The sequence below is a fragment of the Globicephala melas genome, chromosome 21, assembly GCF_963455315.2.
Source record: "Globicephala melas chromosome 21, mGloMel1.2, whole genome shotgun sequence".
NCBI lineage: Eukaryota > Metazoa > Chordata > Mammalia > Artiodactyla > Delphinidae > Globicephala > Globicephala melas.
Window position 1 is genome coordinate 13,710,444 of NC_083334.1, and position 20,550 is coordinate 13,730,993.

The window sequence follows — 20,550 nt, forward strand, 5'->3', positions numbered from 1 at the left end:
TTAAACATCTTAATAGGGTCAGGATTTGAATCTTATTTGATTTATAATATTATTAATTATTAATAATATTATTAATTTATAACAATAAAGAGGTAAAGAGTAACTTATAAATTTACATTTAATTAATACTTCCATAACCGTATCAAATAATTTTTCATGGGCATTAGGTAGAAAAAGCTATAAGACAAAATACTTTCCCAAATTGCAAAATCAAGTTCAGTTGCTGTGAACTATTGCTGCTAATATTTTTCTAAGAAAAAACCCAACTAGCAACTCTTTAAACAAATGAATTTACCTCTTTAATTTCTCTAACTTCAACCTCTTATTAGGCAGTTTCCCATAAGGATAACTGGATATAATGTAAAACTTTCATCACAGTTAAATGCACTTGCTTTTTTCCAGGAAGGGTCTTTTTAAAAAATCATTTGCAATATAATAATGTAGAGCTAACCCTGACATCAATTTCGAATATCTATGGAAATAGTCTTTTCTTTTATGTTGCTGAGTTAATTAATAAATGAGAGGCCAAATTACATCTGATGGGACATTTTCTTCTTAGAAACAAGCCTAGTGGAGGAAAACAGCTCTATTGACAGCTCCTGCCTTCTCCAAATTCTTCAAAAGTGATAAGCACATTAAGTAGCTGTGTAGTATTTGAGAAAGGAAGTTGACTTAACACCCCCTAGGATAAAAACAAATATCTAAATTAATCAGAACCCTTTTAACTTTTGGGTGGTATCCAAGCATAATGAGTCAATGGCATTTCATGACCTATTGGTTTCCTTGGGGTATTTGTTTATATAAATGAGTAGAATCTAATACGGGTACTTCTGTTAATTTGAGGAATGGTATAGTGAAAGGGGATCCCTCCCTGTGAATCTCCCAGTAAGTAGTCATAGCTTTACTAGGCCACGGACAAGAGCTAGCACCTCCTGCCTATCCAGAGCCCAATCATCAAATCTTTTGCACACAGACCAGCTAACTCTTAGCTTTAATTTCATGTGGCAACACTTTCAGTGCCTACATTCAATCTGCGTAGCTGAATCTCTGCTACTTTATGGAAACTTCAGTTACAACTCACTTTCTTCACACACTTCAAATTTCTTCTCTCTTATGTTTCAACCCCAGAGGATTGGAGGAGACCCTGAGTCCCCAAATCCTAGGTACCTATGGATACTGGTTCATTCCTAGGTCTCTATTTTGGGAATATTCCTGTTACAGCTGCAGTAATGTGTAACTAAACAGAGACTTGAAGGAGTGACATCTTCCTTTCAACACAATTCACTAAATTTCAAGAGAGGAGACAGGCCATGCAGAAAATTGGCTTGGTGATATCTAAACTTTACAATTATGGCCTGAAACCAGTTAGTTCTTACTAGTGGACTGTTTTGAATTGAACACTATGTTACACGCAGAACATGGATATTCTACTGTATGTATGGATATTGACCAAAATATAAAGCAAGTGATTAAAGAAACAACTTTCATAGGTTAGACAAACTTTTGTCTAGAATTAAATAATTTAAAAAATCCAAAACCAATTTACATTTTAGGCAACAACATTCTCTGTTGCTACTTCTAGTTTCTATTCTATATATCTGATTAATTTTTCTAGTTGTAGTAACATTAGAAAATGTTGACAATATGCAAATGTTTGGAACTGTAATCTTTTAATAGCCTGACAATACAATATTTCATACTTTAAATTTGTTCCAGAAAACACACACAATATATTTGAAGAAAGAAAGCATTAACAGATGATAAGAGTCCTTTAAGCCACTCAAATGGTTCACCATCCTGATTTAGTCTGTGTATAAAGAAAGCTATTTTTCTGAAACTATATTTTATTTTAGACACTATTTACATGCTAACTATTTCTGGGTAGTTATCATTGGACCAGCTCTCCCATAGTTAAAACTTAAACTAGTAAATTGTTTATATGTCATTTATTGCTGCTCACCTTTTGCTCTTGATGGGGAAGAAGGAGAAGAACTAATGAAGGACTTTGTCAGGGTGGAGCTTGATCCTGGGAGGTCTGCTCGACCTGGGCTAGTTCTGCTTGCAGTTGGATCCCCCAAGCCCCTCGGCTGCCCCACCGCAGGCTCGCTCTTCCTCCTTTTCCTGAAGTCACTGGCCATGCTTGCAGAACTGAAAGAAGGAATCAGCTTCAGTTTGGTTGGTGTTGCAGGGGGTTCAACTTTGAATCAGAAAGACTAGTGGAAGGTGCTGGTGGCCATGGTATGCCTCTTATCTCCCATCCCCCAAACTGCATTCTTAGGAATTCATTCCTTGATATTAAAAACTATTTCTTTATAATCACCTCTTTGAAAATTAATAGACTCATCTGCAAACAGTGACAGTTTCACATCTTCCTTTTCAATTTGTATTTCTTTTATTTCTTTTTCTTGTTTGATTGCTGTGGCTAGGACTTCCTAGACTTAATTTTTTTAGAGCAGTTTTTTTTTTTAATCTTAAAATCTTTTAGAGCAGTTTTATGTTTACAGAAAAATTGATTGGAAAGTACAGAGAGTTCCCATATACTCCCTTTCCCTTGCACACATTTTCTCCTGTTATTGACATCTTCTATTAGTGTGGTACATTTCTTACAGTTGATGAATCATATCAATATATTATCATTAAATGTAATTAAAGTCCATTGTTCATATTAGGGTTCATGTTTTCTGTTGAACATCCTATGGGTTTGAAAAATGTATGATGACATGTGTCCCTCATTACTGTATCATATAGAGTAGTGTCATTGCCATAAAAGTCCCCTGTGCTCTACCTCTTCATCCCTCCCTCCCTGTGAACACCTGGTGATCACTGATCTTTTTACTGTCTCTAGTTTTACCTTTCCCAAAATGTCATATATTTGGAACCAACAGTATGTACCCTTTTTAGATTGGCTTCTTTCATTAGCAACGTGCTCTTAAGGTTCCTCCATGTCCTTTTGTCGCTGGATAGCACATTGCTTTTTATTGTTGAATAATATTCCATTATATGGATGTACCACAGTTTGTTTATCCATTCACCTATTGAAGGACACCTTGGTTTGCTTCCAAGTTTTGGCAGTTATGAATAAAGCTACTATAAACATTCATGTACAGGTTTTTTGTATGAACATAATCACCTTTTAAAGTAAAAATTCTCCTGTTAGTGTAATATTTTGTTACTGACAATTCAGTGTTAGGATTTGTACCATACATCTTTTCTCTATACAGAACAGTTGCAACAACATGAATATATCTGGAGGAGGGATGCCAAAATGGAGGAAAGGATTGGAAAAAACAAGAAGATCTGGTAAGACCAATTTTTCTTACCTCGAGCTTTCCCTATGGCTTTTCCTAATAATCTTAGCTTTAAAAAACTTACACTGAAATTCCAACGTTTTTCTGTTTAAATAATGAATGACCAATAATCTGATCATCAAATAAACTATTAGAGTCCTTTTACCTGGTTGTATTAAAAGGTGTCGACAGTTTGTAAGGGCAGGGACTTTATATCATGGTTCTGGATCTGAGTGTAATATCATTTAAGACAAACATTAGTGAACGAATATATACCTCACATAGCATGCTGTCTGTCAAATCATTAGATAAAATTCCACCACCACCAGCAGCAACAGCACACCAGCTCTTATGAACCAGAAGTATGCTATTTGCTTTACTGTCATTATTGTCTTACACAGCATGCACGGCAACTGCTGAGCTATGTGCTGTTGTCACTGTTTTACAAATGAATAAATGTAACCTGCAAGCTTTGCAAGTATAGAGGTGGAGCCAGACCTCAGAATTGGTCTGCATTCTTCTAAAGAGGACACCCATGTTCGCCTAGACCTGTTTTTGCTGTCATTATCCTGTCACATGAGTGTCTGTGTGTCTCTACGTAAATCCTTAGATCAGATTAGAACTAACTAAAATTCAAACATTTTAGGTGCATACATAATTGTAAAAGATATAAAAGAAGGGGTTCAGGGAGCTCCTTTCTCAGTGACATTAATGCTGTTGAATGGCACACATGAAACCAATGTACAAAGGACCCAGTTTACTTTTCCATTTATGTTGATAGAAATCTGTAGAAGGGCAAATTATTGTTATATAAATATTTGTTGTTGATGATATGATATGGCTGGGAGTTTGCATTATTCATTATTGTCATTCTACTGTGTCTGAACTTCTGTAATATTTTAAAGTAAGAGTGATATTTAAAGCCTACGAACAGAACTTGCCTTGGTAGACTCTTAGCACAGTTAGGACCTACAAGTTATTTTGCCAACTGTGTAAACTTCGTATGTTATGGAGCCCAAGTTTCAGTTTACTAGAGATAAAATCTTAGGGATTGAGTATGTTTCTGTACTTAGAATGCCCGGTATATAGTAAGTTCCCATTTATCAGTTGTAACAGCATTCCTGATTTGTGTGGTCAGAGTATAATGAACAAACATATGTAGAACATAATTTATAACATTTTTTCTAACTTATTACAGTTTTTTCAAATATATCATCACATCATCTAACAATATTGAAAATTAGATGTTTATTATACTTATCTAAGGAGAAGAAAACTGGGTATGGAGGAGACAGGGAAGGCAAGAATTTCTCAGCCTGTAATGGAATCTAGAATTATTTTACTTAATTTTTATACATTCTTGAATATGGTCATATAAAATGATGCAGAAACAAGTTAAAACAACTTCATGAATTATGGTGCTTAAAATAAAGATGAGGGATACATAATTTTTCATTTCTAGTTCACTGAAAAAGAAACCACTGATATAGAATATCCTGGTTGCATAATAATGAGACTCTTACCTAGTGGGTCTTTCCAGGCTCCTGTCTATAGAGGATTGATACAAGGAGGCCTGTTAAGATAGAAAGATAGTTCCATGAAAATTTTTACCATAGCATAATTTTGTTTGTCCCTGGACTTTATAGTAGGCATCCTAAAAAGAATACTGTCAAAATTGAGATTAAAAATACCATTTACTTTGGGCATAAAAATGTTTTCCAGAAGAGAAATCATGCAACCTAATTTCTACTTTGTTCTTATCTACTTCCTCTTCTAATATACAGTCATCCCTTGTGGTATCTGATGGGAATTGGTTCCAGGACCTCCCCAAGGATATCAAAATCTGAGGATGCTCAAGTCCCTCATATACAATGGTGTACTATTTGCATATAACCTACCCACATCCTTGCGTAAATTATCTCTAGATTACTTATAATACCTAATACAATGTAAATGCTATGGAAATAGTTGCTGGCATGGAAAATACAAGTTTTGCTTTTTGGAAATTTCTGGAATGTTTTGTGGGGGAATATTTTTGTCCCTAAGTTGGTTGAATCTGTGAATGTGGAACCCACAGATATGGAGGGTCGACTGTACAGCACCGCTCTTCTCTGTGTAACTCAAAATCTTCATAAATCAAACATTGCCTGAGGGGGGAAAAGAAAAATCAATAACCACTCCTTCATGTAGAAATAGACTAAAAATAGAAATTTCTTACATAAAGGAATGGTTTGATGTTTAAAGAAATATTTGTAGTCTTCAATCCTTATAAAACATAACCTTCTTTATAAATTTTTGTCATGTTGCCAGGTGTTATTTTTATGTAGACATAAAATGTAAGCAGAACTTCTTTCATTGGTTAACATAGACATGACTTTTTAATAAAAACCACAGAATTTGGTTTGAAATTAAACTAGACTACCTGGTTCTTAAATCAGGTACAGATTTATATCTTTGAAATTAGTTATGTTCAGGGTTAGTTTAAAATAAATGATTTAATGAACCAAAATATAACCTTTCTTTAGAAAAGTGTACTTTTAACATTTTAGTCAGAAAATCAGCTCTCAGTTATCCATGGTTTTAGGGACAAAGAAAAATAGATGATACAAATTGATAAATAATTCCAAATGCTTATTGTACACACCATTTTCATACTTCTTCATTCTGAACAATACAATGAAACAGATATTAAACAAAACTGTTAGATATGAATTTGAGATGAAAGTAGTTGTGGTATGATGTATGATGTCTAGGATGTATAGGGAAATGCCTACCAAGTATATACACACACACACACACACACACACACAATCCCCCTTGTGCATAACTCTAAAATTGCTTCTATTAACTAATATTTTCATTTTTACTGAATGAGAATGGAATTGCCCAAAAAGAAACAAAAGCATCTCTCTGCAAGAGAATATTACCCTCTCTTTTCTCTAGACAGAGAAGAGCATATTATAATACTTTTAGTTCCTGTAAAACATTTAGATTCTGAATTTCTCAATAAATATAAAGATAGAAGAAAATTGGTCTGCTAATCGGATAAGTTTACATGACTATTTTAACTATTCAGCTACTCTGAATTGGACACCAGAAAGGTGGAAAGATAAATACTAAATAAGAAGGATGGCAAACAAGTAATTATATTCTGATTTTGAAATATTAATTCTACATGTTTGCAGAAGAGCAACACCAAAGAGCCTCAGAGCACTGCCACCTGTGTGGCTCACAGCTTTCATGGGACATCCAACCACAAACCACAGTTGGCCATCAAAAAGTATCCATTGTGGAACACTCTTAGAATACCCCTAGAGTGATCAGAAATTTTGAATCACCAGCTAAATGATTTTGAATCATGAGCCTAAACAATACTGTAATATGAAATAAAACATAGTGTAAGAAGTGAAGGCTCTATACTGATAAATTAATTGTGTTTCAGACTTAGGCTAAGAAACTACAATTACTCCTCCTTGTGCTGGTTTCCACAACCTAAAATAAACTGAAACCAGTATTGTGATGTGTGTTCAAAGGAAAGGTTCAGTATTAAATTATAAGGAAACAATAAAAAGTCTAGATAGATGACTAAGAGAAAACCTTGTATGATAAGTATATGAATAGTACTCATTCTGAAATGGAAATTGTCTCCAGAAAGGAGGTAGCTATTTTGCCTATTATGATCTACTGAGTATTTACATATTACCATTATTTTAATAAACCTAAATGAAGGTCATGTTAATAAAATACAGACACTGAATTGCTCTTTCTGCTATGTGATTAAACTTTGCTTAAAAGTCCTTAATTGTTCTTTATTAATGCCAGCTTCTCACTTATATTTATGGATTAAAAAGTATGTTATTCATGGCATATACTAGGCAATTGATAAATGGTAGCTAAGATAATGTCTAATCAATTACAAATTTTACCAGAAATGTTTTACGTATGGTTATTAGAGAATCCAGTACCTTATCAGAGGATTTTTTAACACTGAAAAACCATGATGTGAAGTTAATAATATAGTTAATATGCTATCAGAACATACAGCACCCCCTTCTCAATCCCTAAGAGATAATGCAAAATCAGTTTACCATCGGCAAAGTGCTTCTTTATGTGATTTTTTTTGCCACTACTGTTAACATTACAGAATGCATAGAATTAAGTTTCTACTATTTTTATCCCAAGGATTATTGTGTAATGTTAATTATAGAAAAGTATTTCACAGAAATTAATGGTTAATAAGAAATAGTATTAAGTAAATAATTTGTTTCTAAAAGATTTGAGCTCTAAATATATCTTTTGGAATTGCTAAGAAGTATGGTATAAAGGAAACAGCACTGAAGTGAAGGTTAAGCGATCTGTTTTTTATTTTTAATTTGCCACCATATTATCATCTGATTTTGGACATATTTCTTAAAATAGTTGGACTCTACTTTTCTTGACTGAAAAATGAGTGAGTTAGACATGGCGATTTCTAACTCCATTTCAGTTCTCAATGAACTAACTGTCTTAAAAATATCTTGGAAATATCTGACCAAGATGTCTGAGAGAAATATCTGACCAAATTGAATTCCAAAGTAAATTCTTTGGCTGTTCATGTGTTGAAATGATACCCTTTCTTCAGATCTAGAGGTAACATGACACACAGAATAGAACTGCTTGTTGTATTTGATTTTCTTCAGATTATACACCTATCTATAGCAAATAAGCCTTTAGAAATGATTGAATTCAATAACCCAGAATGTTTCTGGTTACTCTATTTTACTTTTTATTTAATATATAAATATTTCAACACTTCTCTGTTTTAACATACACTGTGATGCATACCTCAGGGGAAATAATTTGGAATTGCAAATTGGTCTAGAAAGTTGGGTATTTCCTCCTGAGACTGTGCCTGCAATTCCAGTTGTGACTATCGTGTGTCAGTAGTATATCCTGCAGCATAGGTATTCTACTAGTTTTGTTTTCTAGTTGCATGTATTTAACTGAGTTAAGACTTTTCAATGAAAATATTTATTTTTCATACTCTCTTTGACTAATTCAAATAACACTTTACATTGCCAGGCATAAATTTTTTTTTTAACCTATCAGATCGTCATGAGCATTCCTATACAGAGATGGAAAATGCAATTCATCTCATTTGCCAGTGATAATCTATTAGAGTGGCTGCCTGGATTATAGCATTGAGAAGGATTAGTAATGTCTGCCAAGGGTATCTGACTGGGAAGTTGTGACACGTGTGCCAGTTATTTGTCAGCCCTATTCTTGATTTTATCTGATGCTAAAGTCCACAAATTGTATTTAGGAAAATGAAAGAATTAAATTTTAGGAATATGTGAGACATAAAAATCCGATTATCTAAGAATATAAACCGTCATTCTACACCTCCAAGCATGATGATAAAACGGCTCTGAAGAGAGTTCTAGCAGTATTTTACTCAGTATAATCAAATATATGCACTAACAGTACTACTTTTGCTTTTTGATTATCACACTCCTGGATACCAGGATGCATTGAATAGTTCACCTGCAAGTAATGATCGGAATGATTCTTCACCTATGTTTCACAAAGAGCCAACAATTTTGGTATAATTAATGTCCAGGCAATGATACTGGATACAATCTAGTGATGCAAAGACAGATTTTCAAAAACAGCTTAGACACTTTAGCGAATTGTAAAACACAGATGTTCAGAATCACAGTAACAGGTCCTAAGAGAGAAATCTGAAAAAGAGAATAATTTGTTTTTACCTCATTGGAAACACCAGAAGAATGATCTTGAACATAGTCCAGAGCCTTTTTAGGAGGCTGGGTGTAGATGCACCACATAAGCAGAAGTGTAGAGATGGAATGGAGGAGAATCAATGGCAGCAAGGAATGAACATGTGGAAAAGGTGACAACAGTTAGAAATTGAGCGCTGACAGTATCAGATACACATATAGAGTGACATGAATGGAGCAAAATGGGTGTAGCCCAGGAGGAAGAGTGCGATGTTCGTAAATATTCTCAAGCACTGGGCGAAATTACTAGTGATTTGATTAGTATATTTATAAACTCATTTCATCAAATCAAAACTAGCGCTCCTAGTCTCTAGCCACAGAGGAATGCAAGGTACATTAAAAGAACACCAGAGGAGCAGGTGGACAGCATGCTGGTGAGTTTCCATGTGTGGCCTGAAAATGATTGTAGAAAAACGCTGATAATTTAGGCTCAAAACAGAAATTGGTCCTATCCCTATAAACTGTCTAATCAACAATAACAACACATATAAATTAAAGCTAGGGAATTTTTTTTCTCTAAAGTAAAATGCATTTATGTGAGTACTTGGATTCAAATTAGGAAAAATATTCTTCCTATTAGTTATAGAAATTCTAAAAATATTATTTGGTTTATACTCATTTACAGTCACTTTTGATCCAGTTCAATAAGATACAATGAATCTAACCAAGTCTCCTTTGCATTTTAGGGGACAAAAGGGACTAACTACTATAACCACCTAGTATATAATATATGGTCAGTATATGACTGTATAAATCAGTCTATGACATGATAAAAGAAAGATTGTACTCTCTGATCTTTAATCAAACTTCTGTGCGGTGTATTCAGTATGTTCTTTAAGTGTTTAAAATTCAGAAACACCAGTGAGAGTATAAAAACTATGTAACTGACAGACATCAAATGCACTGCTGTCGGCGGCTGCAGTTCCCCAGTAAAACTCGAGTTAATAAAGGAAATTGCTATTTGAAGCTTGGGTTGATGCTTTATCCCAAACAGATTAAGCAGTTCTCGTAAGGTCCACCTTTGGTGGAGGTCTGGGGACTAGAGGAGTTGTGGTGGTTTTCAGTAGCAGGAGGAGAAATCAAGGTCCACAGGGTTTCCTCGTTTTTCCTTTTCCTTATATCCCTAAGGGCAAATGAGACATTTTATAGTGGGGATATCCTGGCAGTATATTATAGTGGGGATTTGCCAGAAGTTTTTGTTTTTCTGATAGGTCTGAGTTTAACTTCTGACACTGCCACTTAACTCTCTTGGGCAAGTTACTTAACCCCTCTGGCCTCCGGCTTCTTACTGGAGGGACACTGTGAAGACTCAGATCATTAGTATGGAACCCAGCCCTCTCCAGGTGCTTGGTGATTCCTCAGCAAATAGGAGCTATCATAATAGTAAGTTTTATTATTGTAAATTTCACAGTGCTTTTCTGATTGAGCTAGATCCAAATGGACTGTAAACAAATACAGATCGTCTATAAATCTGTAATAATTGTCTGACTATTCTAGGACCGATACTATCTCAACATTTTGAATCTGTAATCAATCAGATATAAAATAATCTAATGCATGATTTGGTGGGAAAGAAAAACTATATAGGAAGTGTCTGACATGTTTAAATGTTTGGTAGAGAAGTGAATGCGGGATAAGATGTACCAAATTTGTGTGTGTAGAATATACTTTTTTCAGAGTATTTTTGGTGTACATAGTATTCAGCTTTCGTTCTCTAAATGACACCTATCTCTTCTGATAACGATATGTTTTATAAATCAAACAACATTCTCCTAATCGTTTTATATTAACAGTCTAGCCTCACTTACCGGGCGTCCAAACTCCAGTTCTGAAAAGAATTTATACCAGGGCTCATTTTCTAAATCTATGTCATCTGGATTTATGCGATCAGTCTGGAGCAGATGTGAAGGAAAAGGGAAGGAAAAGTCACACTGAGCTAAGTGAGGGCAACGCTGTGAGGCATGAAAAACACATACATTCGCACACAAACATGCATCAACTCTCACCCAACAAATCTCAGCCAGAGAGAACAAAGGAAGTAAAGTAAAATGGGCAAAATTAGGATATGAAGGTGAGCTTTGATGGCATCACTTAGGCCCCTAGTTATTTTCTCCTCCATCATTTCTAGTTTTCTCCTTAGCTTGATGCATAAACTATGACAAACTCTCTGTGACAGTGAGATTGAGCATTGATAGCACAGCAGGATATTAAAACAGGCTCAACTCAGTCACCAAGTAGCTCTTCTGGGCGAGTCACTCCATCGCCCCTGCCCTCATTGGTCCCAGCGTGTAAGCCTGGAGTCAGCAGACAGTTCGCTCAGGTGCAGGCACTTGGAGAGCCTGGGGAAGGCAAGGGGTCACGTGGGAAGAGATACAAGGTGGGGGAGGAGTGAGAAGTGCTGGGAGACTGTTAGCGGGTTGTTTGGCATGAAGAACCCGGGGTCTCGGTGAGAAACAAAAGGGCAGCAAGGTGGGGGTGATGGTGAGTAGCCAGCCTCTGATTATCTTCTTAGCCTCTGGGGAGCAAGGGCTGCGTCTGAACTTCCCGACGGCATGAGATAAGTTAAAGAAGGAAGGAGCTCACCCAGATGGGAGAGAGAGCCGGGGTGCACGCGCTTGGTGTGGGAATGCTGGTCCTGGGCGGAGGGGAGGGGCTACCAGTTACTTCTCCATATGGTGACAGAGAAATAGGCTTCCGGCCAGGGTCCCTTGGAACAGGTGTCGGAGTGGTTGGGAGAGGGGGCTGTAAGAAAAAGGGGTGAAGGAAAAACTGCTTCATTAGATGAAGGTTCTCGATGGAACCAAGAGGTCACCAGCTAGCGGCACTTTGTGTCCTGCCTTAGGTAAGGCAGGAGGAAACGTTCAGGAAAGGTGAAATGTCCCCGGGGTCTCAGATAACTTAGGAATGGTCCGGATCACTGAAAAGGTGTGAAGACAGGAAACCTTCACAAAGTGAAGAAAGACCACGTTTTATGAGATACCCCGAGTATACCTTCTACCGGTCCACCTTGAGCTAGAGAAATGGACCTGGGTGGAGTTAGGTTTTTCATATTACTGTGGTCGGTCAAGGTTGGGGAAGAGAGAGGGAGAAAATCCCACCCTGGTTTGGTTAACACTTTAGAGAAAAATTTAAAAAAAAAATTTTTTTTTTTTGGTAATTAACTTACACCCCTCCATTGGTTTCTGAATGTCATATTTAAGATACAAAACCTAGGACTGTTAATATAAGCAGGTTGAGAAAATATATACATATTATATATATATGCTTTAATAATAGAAAAAAAGAGCATTTATTTTACCCAGTGATATCCTTAATCTTTTAAATAATACATGCCTGACCAGATTCATTCAGGCCATTGATTTTACATTAAAAAGGGATGCTTAAAGTACTACATATGGGTTATGACTTCTTTGAGAATTTATTACATGACCCTAATTAAGCATGGAACAACTGGACAGTAATATTTTAAGTCAGGGGAAAAATAAAAAAACTCCAGTTCTCTAAAAGCCATTCACCTGGGCCAGGAGAGGACCTATTCCAGGAGATATATGATGTGCTCATGGCCTCAAAGCAGATCCATATCATTCCCTTCCAGTTCCTAAAGAACTCAAGGACCTCCATGGAGTAACTACATCTCAGCTCCAGAAGAAATGCTCTACAACCTTGTGATCTTGGGTGCTTTGAGGTATGCCATATTCAAACAAAAGCCATCATTAGACATCAGCTTGTCCGAGTGTTTTGTTGGCCTGTTGCATTCCCAATAATTTTGTTAATAACACACAGTCTGTATTTAATAATCAATTATATCCGAAGTCTTTTTAGAGATGTGCTTTTTATTTCAATATTTTATGAGATTATAATAGTAGTTACAGGCAGTGATAGAAAAGTTTGAGACATCATAACACAAGAGCGAAAGGGCCTATGGTATCAATATGTGGTGACCATAATGATAAAGGCCATGTAACAACCCTGTGACATGTTTACCGTGAAGCACTAGGGGATTAAAAACAGACTATGATAATAGTTGTGGTGGTGTCACAAAGCCTGTGTCTGGACAAGCACAGTATTGAGATTGTTCTGTTCTTTCTTTTAAAATATTATTATATTTTATAATGTTATGGGGAACATCGTATAATTACTATGAGAAATGTTACAGAAATTTTGAGATATATTCTCTTACTTAGTCAACATTATATTTGGTTTTACGTTTCAGAAGTAACAGTGAAATTGATAGAAAATATTCTGGTAATTAATTTACCATTTTCTGTTTAATTAAAAAATTTGTTTCAATTTATCTCTGGTTCAATAGTGCAAAAGTAGTAATTGAGATTCTGATAGTACTGAAATACTGTTTTTCTCCAATCATCATTTAGATTATAGCTGCAGTATGTAGGTATTTTGTGGAATAGTTTGGCTGGAGCTGATATTTAAGGTAGTTGACACTAGAGAGAATTTTCCAGTAATTTTGTTCTGTCTGTAGAGACCCAGGACTGCTTCCACAGGAAAACTAATCTTTGGCTTTTTCAAATCTCACTGTTTCTAATGTTATATCCTTAATAATATTATTAATTCTTGATTTTATAATCTCTGTTTTCATGTACAGTACTTTATTTTGCTAAGGGGAGATAGAAACTTCTCTTAGAGGAGACATTTGTTTAAAAAACATTTTGAACAGTAGAGGGCAGCAAATGTAGAGGGCCAAACAAATAAGTATATTTGGTTACAACTTCACTTCGATTTCCACCTTAAAAAATACATACAACAAACAAATATACTAAATCCTGATTTATAGAAATCTATTTCTATGATAGACTATGGAAAAGGGAGCAGAATATCTACCATCCTGCACCCTACCTTGGAATGGCAACTTCCCATGAATTACGATTTTGTAGATTAAAACTTCAATTTATCGTCTCAATGGGCAACTGTCTAGAATTCATGCCAATAGAAATTAGAAGAGAAAACCCCCGCAAGGATAATTGGTAATTATCCATAACTTTGGAATTTAATGAAAGGCACATGCTTGAGCAGAGCCTCGATGGTAAAGAAATGGTAAGTGGCAGAACTAGAATTTTCTATATGCTGTAGTTGACCTTTTGAATCCCTTTAGTCAGGAAACAATTAAATGTATTATGTAGCAAATCTTGAGTCACTCTAAGGTACACAGAGGCCTCACAAAAGTCAGTGATACACATTCAGATGGTCAGCCAACAGACAGACATACATACTAATGATCTCACTAATTCAGCACTTTCCATGAGTGACTTGAAAGTTTTTTAGTCGTTCAACATGAATGTTAACATTCAGAAACTCATTTAGGAAGCATGATCGTGCTCATAAAAGACAACAAAAGAGCAGAGATACTGCTGTCCCTCTTTCTACCCTCTTTTGATCTCTTTTCATTTTGAAAAACTCAGCACACCTGGGCTTAACAATGAACATGGGGTCATGAGCTCAAGGGGAAGTAAGAAAACCTAAAATTATAAATCACACACAATTCTTATTTAAAGGTAACCTATTTTTGAAGTTTCGTTTTCTACAGTTTAAAAGCATTTTGTTGCTTTTCAGGTTATAAAAATTCTACTGTTCTCAGAATTCTTATTGTGGGCATGGGATTTCTATGTGCTGTTCCGAACAGAAAAATTGCCAACGTCATTTGGTCCTTTATAACTTATGCTCATTAGATTTTTAAGCTTTAATGACATTGGCTACTATGTTTTATATCTATTGAGATACCACAGTAAATGCTCTACACATTGTTAGTTGGGATAATTTTTTATGGTTCAAACCAACAGATGAAAGTCTCAGAATTTTATAGCTTAAGCTTTAAGTGACAGTCTTCACTGCTAAAGAAGCTTAAGTTTACTGAGGGCTTAAATTGCATTTCAACTCTGCCCTGTGTTTTCAATGCTTTTTCTTTCACTTTTACCATTATGTGCAGGTTTAATTATTGTAGAGGAAGATAACATCTCCCCATTATTTTCTATTTTCAAGCATAAAGGTATCCTAAATAAGTGCTTAATTGAAGTTATATTATTTTATTTTCATGTGGTTCACCTATAAACATATCCAGCCCAGATGGGATGTAGAATTTTTATTAATATAATCCAAGCAGAGAGTTTGCATGATTGTCTCATGGAATAAATTGCGGTTCAGATCAGTTTAAGATAAATTCCTGGTGATGGCAAAGTATTTTTCTAGATCAAACATTTGGCCCATTTAGTCATCATTTCTAAATTTATAGTCAAATGAGCATCTAGGCACTTCAAAAATTGTATTCAGGGGCTTCCCTGGTGGTGCAGTGGTTGAGAGTCCGCCTGCCGATGCAGGGGACACGGGTTCGTGCCCCGGTCCGGGAGGATCCCACATGCCGCGGAGCAGCTGGGCCCGTGAGCCATGGCCGCTGAGCCTGCGCGTCCGGAGCCTGTGCTCCGCAATGGGAGAGGCCACGACAGTGAGAGGCCCGCATACCGCAAAAAAAAAAAAAAAAAATTTATTCATTTTTACTTTCCTGTTAAAGAATATAAATGCATATTCCATTGATTTCTAAGGAAGAGGAGAATTCTTTTGGCCAGGGTCAGAGGAGGACTTCTCTTCCTCTACCCCCTTTGTATGCTAGGGAATCATGGAATTCGGGAACCACAGTTACTAATAGCAGTGTGTGGAATCCCCCGTGTGTGCTTTGATGGAGACCCATGGTGCCTTTTGTCACTAGAAATGTACAGACTTCATAGATAAGCAACAGAACAAGGATTAGGTCCCACCAGCTTTACCCACTAACTGCAAGGGTAAAACCTATACTCATTCCCTTACTGTTAATTCAGTGTATATTCACTGAACACCTACCATGTGCCAGGCATTGTGCTAGGTGCTGGGGATTTGACTGGTGCACCAGTCGGGGTCCCTGCCTTCAAGGAGCTTAAAGTCTAGTGAGGGACCCAGACAAGTAAACAGGCCATTACAATTCAGGGTGGTGAGGTGTAATGCCGTGTGCTGTAGGGGGGCTCACAGCAGGGGAAGCTTGGCCCCAGTAGTGTCCATTAGTCAGGATGGTGCCCTGGGGGAAGTGAGACAGGCCGAGGGGGAGATGGGATTTTCCACAGGAAGAAAGAGGTGGTGGAGAGAGTATTCCTGGCAGAGAGACAGCCTGTGCAAAGGTCCATGGGGGGAAGATTGAGAGTTCTCTGTAGAGCTGGAACATGGTGAGTGAAGCAGGAAGGGCAGGAAGATACTTGAGGCCGGAGAGGTCAAAATGGGGGCCAAACCACGAGGTTTTTTGTATATTACATTAAGGAACTTGGATTTTGCTCTAAGGACACTTGAGAGCTGGGAGAAAGATTTGAGCAGGAGGTTTTCTAAGATTGCCCTGGCTGTGGTGTGGAGACTAGATTGGAGAATTAGAGAAAAGAGTCAGTGGCTGTCATTCTAATATAGGCAATGGACAATTGTGGACCAGAAGAGAGGAGTGGCCGTGGCATGTCTCCTGGGAGGCAGGACTTCGAGATGGCTGGGGAGAGGGGAATCCGAGATGACACTTGGGAAAACTGGGCAGACGGTGGCATCATCTCGGAATTCAAAAGAGCAACAGAGCCAGTGTACCAGTCAACCCAGCGGCGGTGTATAATTTACAGACGTTAAAGATGAAAAGAGCAAAGGAATTCTCACAAACTGTCTTGGAGGAAAAAGACATGAAGGTGCCTAAATCTTGCAGTCCTTACATGTTGTACGTGTGCTGTTCCATCACTCTCATTTAGCAAACCTGCTCTCTATCCTCTCTCTCGTGTGTGTCCAAGACACTCTCAAATCTTACGTGAACTCTATCAAGATACAGCCACTCTCTGCAACAGCACCATGCCCTGAGCCCTTTGTTTTTGTTTTTCTGATTTAGAGAGGCAGCTGGAATGGATTCAGGGTTGATGAAAAGAAAAAGATAATAGTCGAGTCCTATAATAAAAACCTGGCCAAAATGATAAAGATGATTAGCTCAAATCATTTTGCGTAAGGCTGGCCTTCAGCAAAATTGTTTAGGAGGGATAAACATTTTGGTTCTTTCCATTTCTTCATAAGATACCCATTTTCATTTCCTTCCAAGTTTCTAGGTTCCTTCCACTGCTCCTTTCCTGTGGCAGCAGAGACCCATCCGTACCCAAATCTTCAGCCATACCCACATTCGAGATCTTTCCATTCTTCTTAGAGCTAGTTAAGTATACTGGTCTTCTGTCCTAACTACTCAGGGCCCAGGTTGCTGGTAAAATAAATCCAGTACACTAACATATTATAAATGAACAAATAAACTAACTTATACTGCAAAATAATTAAATAATCAAATACTCTAATTAAGGTGATAATGACTAGCAGCTAAGTGTGTTTTCGATTTAGCTAATCCTGGATGTGCAGCAGTATGGTGGTGATTAAGTGCACCAGGCATGAGTCTGCCTGGGCTCAACTTCCAGGTCCAGCACTCACCAGCCACGGGAACCTGAGCAAGGTTACTTAATATGTGCTCAGCCTCTCTATCTGTAAAACGGGAATTCCATACATCTACTTCATAGGGTTGTTGGGATCATTATATGATATAAGGCATAAATTACTAATTATAAGGCCTGACACATAAGTAAGTGCTCAATAAGGAGCTACAACTACTGCTATTGCTGCTGTTATTATTATTGCTATTTTTAAACCAGGAGCCTTCAAAGCTTTAACCCAAAGACATGAGTAAAGTGGAAATTTCAGTCACAATGACGGGCCTGTGAGTAAGCTCTTGATGGGGCGAATTCATTTGGTGTGTCTCCGTTTTAACCATACAGGAGATGGTCTACTTCTCACAAATGTGGCGCTACTCTGCATATTGATTAAATGATAGACTCCAAGTTCCTTGAGGTAAAGACTATGTTTTGCTCACTGCCGTGTCCCTCACACGTAGTACGATGCCTGGCACATAGGTGGGGCTTCACAGGTTTTGCTGCATGAGTAAATACTAGAAATATCCTGACGGGACTGCTTCCAAAATCAATCCTGTTTCCTGACATCACAGATACAAAAGCATTCCAGGACAGTGACATCCCCCAACATCCTAAGAGTCTCAGACATTGTTAGAATGATCATTAATGTTTCGTTACTTACATTTAAATCTGAGACTCATTATTTTGCATGATTATTTTGTTATTTTAAACTTTATGCAATGGTGATATCATGGTTCACCCACTTCTCATCTTAGAAATTTCAAAGATCATGATATTCAGTCATATAACTTAGAGAATGGGTTATATGTTTGCAATGGAACCTGCAGTTCGGTGGTGTTCCTTTTTTTTCTTTCAGTTTTTCTGGTAAAGTCCTGTTACTCTAAAAGGTATGAGTTATCTGAAGAAAGGCAAAGAAGGCTTAGAAAAATATCCTGTATGAATTATGTGATTATAAGGTTTTTGAACATGTTTCTCAAGAACATAATCATAAATACAGGGTTTCAAAAACTAAATGAAGGACACTTATATTGGGTGTGGTGAGCAACGGTTTCTAATCAAATTTCAGGGCTGGCCTTATGTTATATACAATAATGTGGTTTCTTGGATACTCTTAAAGGCACTAACAAAGAAAACTCTCTTTTTCCTGTTCACTGACACCTAAAATTCTTTTAAGACAAAGACAAGAGCAAATTGCAGCCAGGTTTTGATAGAGGGGATGCAGAGGAATTATAGAATTTCAAAGAGATCCTGAAGGCATTGATCTAGGAGGGAAAGCAAGGACTGGGGGAATCAAAGCAAAAGAGGGCCAAGGAACAGCCTATTTCTTCAGTTGTACTTTGAGGAGGCAAGTGGTTATTTTCAACTTTCTATGTCTTTTCCTTTGCTTGTAATTAAAATATATAATTGGGAGAAACACTGCAAAGTTAAATATAGTCTTGATCCATTAGATTGACAATCAGTCAGGAAACTTGAGGCTTGGTAACCTGAGGGAGATTTAATAAGAATCAATTAAAACAACTTGTTATAACAAAGGACATTTGGAAAATTTCCCTTTAAGCCAAAGAAATATTAAGAAACCAAAATGGAAACCAAGGGATGGAACTGCCTGGCCCATTTGTATCAGAGAATGAATGATTGTTCTCATTAGCAATGTAGACTGGCAATTCAGTGTTGCATTTGAGAGTTGTTCTTTTCCTTTTTTTAAAAATTAAACTCAGGATCATGATTAGGCATATTTATAGTTACATGAGAATGAGTCCTATGTTTGATGAGTAGGGACAATATACTAGAGACTGTATTTTTAATTCTGAGATAAGATACACAAATCACGATTCAAAATAAACATGATTTCTAAATAATGCCAAATAAATAAATTACCTTTGTGATTCAAAAACTGCTAAACGATATGAAATTCAGGTTTATTTGGGAACCCAGGAAACCTAGAGAACTGGCGTTCTGTTTAATGACAAGTGCTTACTGGTCTTTCATGCTGCAGAATGGATGACTTCCCAGGTTCATATTCAAAAATACTCCTTGGCTCAGAACGAAATCTCCTTGTGTCCACTTTTCTGTCTGGAGGGTCCCAGTCATGCCTAGAAATCAACAACAAATTACATATGAAAGTAATTCTCTGTGCTTAAAACTGTTGTATAAAACCACTGATTATCTGTTTTCAAAGCTAATTTTAGTATAGACTTTTTTTAAAGCTTTTCAGGATAAAATGTTAATATGCAAAAAAATAGCACATTTGTGTTCTGTTTTTCATAAATGATTTAAAGAAAGCCATTTCTTTGATTTCCTATTATATTTTCCTCTACTTCTTTTCATACAAGGACTATTCTCCTGCTGGCTCAATAACTCACACGAGGGGTTTGTATTGATAGAAATGCAGCCAGTTAGCTGCTGGTGAACTCTGGGGATCACAAATGGCAGCTGTGTATTTTTGTGTTTAGAGGAAGTAGCAGTTATGCTCCATTAAGTTATGTGAGTTTATCCCATCACTCTGTGACCTGGCATCCTTGATCCGAAGTGACAAGGAGTAATGTACACGTCATGTTTGATCTTGTTTATCTTGCAAGTGGCATCATAGTTTGTCTATGAAAAGTGCGAAAGTATCACTTGGGTTGCCATCCATAAGAGCAAGTTGTATGGCAGTGGAGACCCTCCATGGCTTTACCCTTGAAAACCCAGAGGCTGGCATCTATTCCATCGCGTAGGAGACCCTGGAATCAGCTCTTTTTCCTGAACTAATATCCTTCAAGAGGCAGGCAAAGAGGGACTTCAAAAGTAAAGCTTTTCTAGGTAGCTGAGGCTGAAGAAGGCTTCCTTTGAGAGGATCACATTTGAGGAAGAAGGATTTTCTGACTGTAGATGGAGGCAATTCTTCTGTTTTTTTCCTTTTTTTAAAAAAATGTATTTTAATTTATTTGGCTGCGTCGGGTCTTAGTTGTGGCATGCGGGATCTTTGTTACCTGTGAGGGATCTTTGTTGCAGCATGCGGGATCTTTAGTTGTGGCATGTGAA

At 36.8% G+C, this 20,550-nt stretch overlaps 2 protein-coding genes across 39 annotated transcripts in view; one reads left to right on the forward strand and one right to left on the reverse strand.

Annotated features, from left to right (window-relative positions):
* Window positions 1–20,550, reverse strand: part of SORBS2 (sorbin and SH3 domain containing 2) — a 319,803-nt gene that overhangs the window by 36,054 nt on the left and 263,199 nt on the right. For 24 of the 38 annotated variants that reach the window (XM_060291644.2, XM_060291645.2, XM_060291651.1 and 21 more), the window contains 6 exons: window positions 19,505–19,619; window positions 11,648–11,806; window positions 10,873–10,956; window positions 9,035–9,091; window positions 4,811–4,860; window positions 1,961–2,148 (listed from right to left, as the gene is read on the reverse strand). In XM_060291644.2, the coding sequence (XP_060147627.1) occupies window positions 1,961–2,148; window positions 4,811–4,860; window positions 9,035–9,091; window positions 10,873–10,956; window positions 11,648–11,806; window positions 19,505–19,619 (653 nt within the window). The remainder of the gene's footprint in view (window positions 1–1,960; window positions 2,149–4,810; window positions 4,861–9,034; window positions 9,092–10,872; window positions 10,957–11,647; window positions 11,807–19,504; window positions 19,620–20,550) is intronic. The other 14 variants (XM_060291663.1, XM_060291666.1, XM_060291665.1 and 11 more) reach the window with 3 other exon arrangements.
* The window catches only part of TLR3 (toll like receptor 3), a 366,722-nt gene that overhangs the window by 10,760 nt on the left and 335,412 nt on the right, over window positions 1–20,550 (forward strand). The window contains exon 2 of the mRNA XM_030831266.2: window positions 3,222–3,300. The gene's annotated coding sequence lies outside the window, so the exon portion shown is untranslated. The remainder of the gene's footprint in view (window positions 1–3,221; window positions 3,301–20,550) is intronic.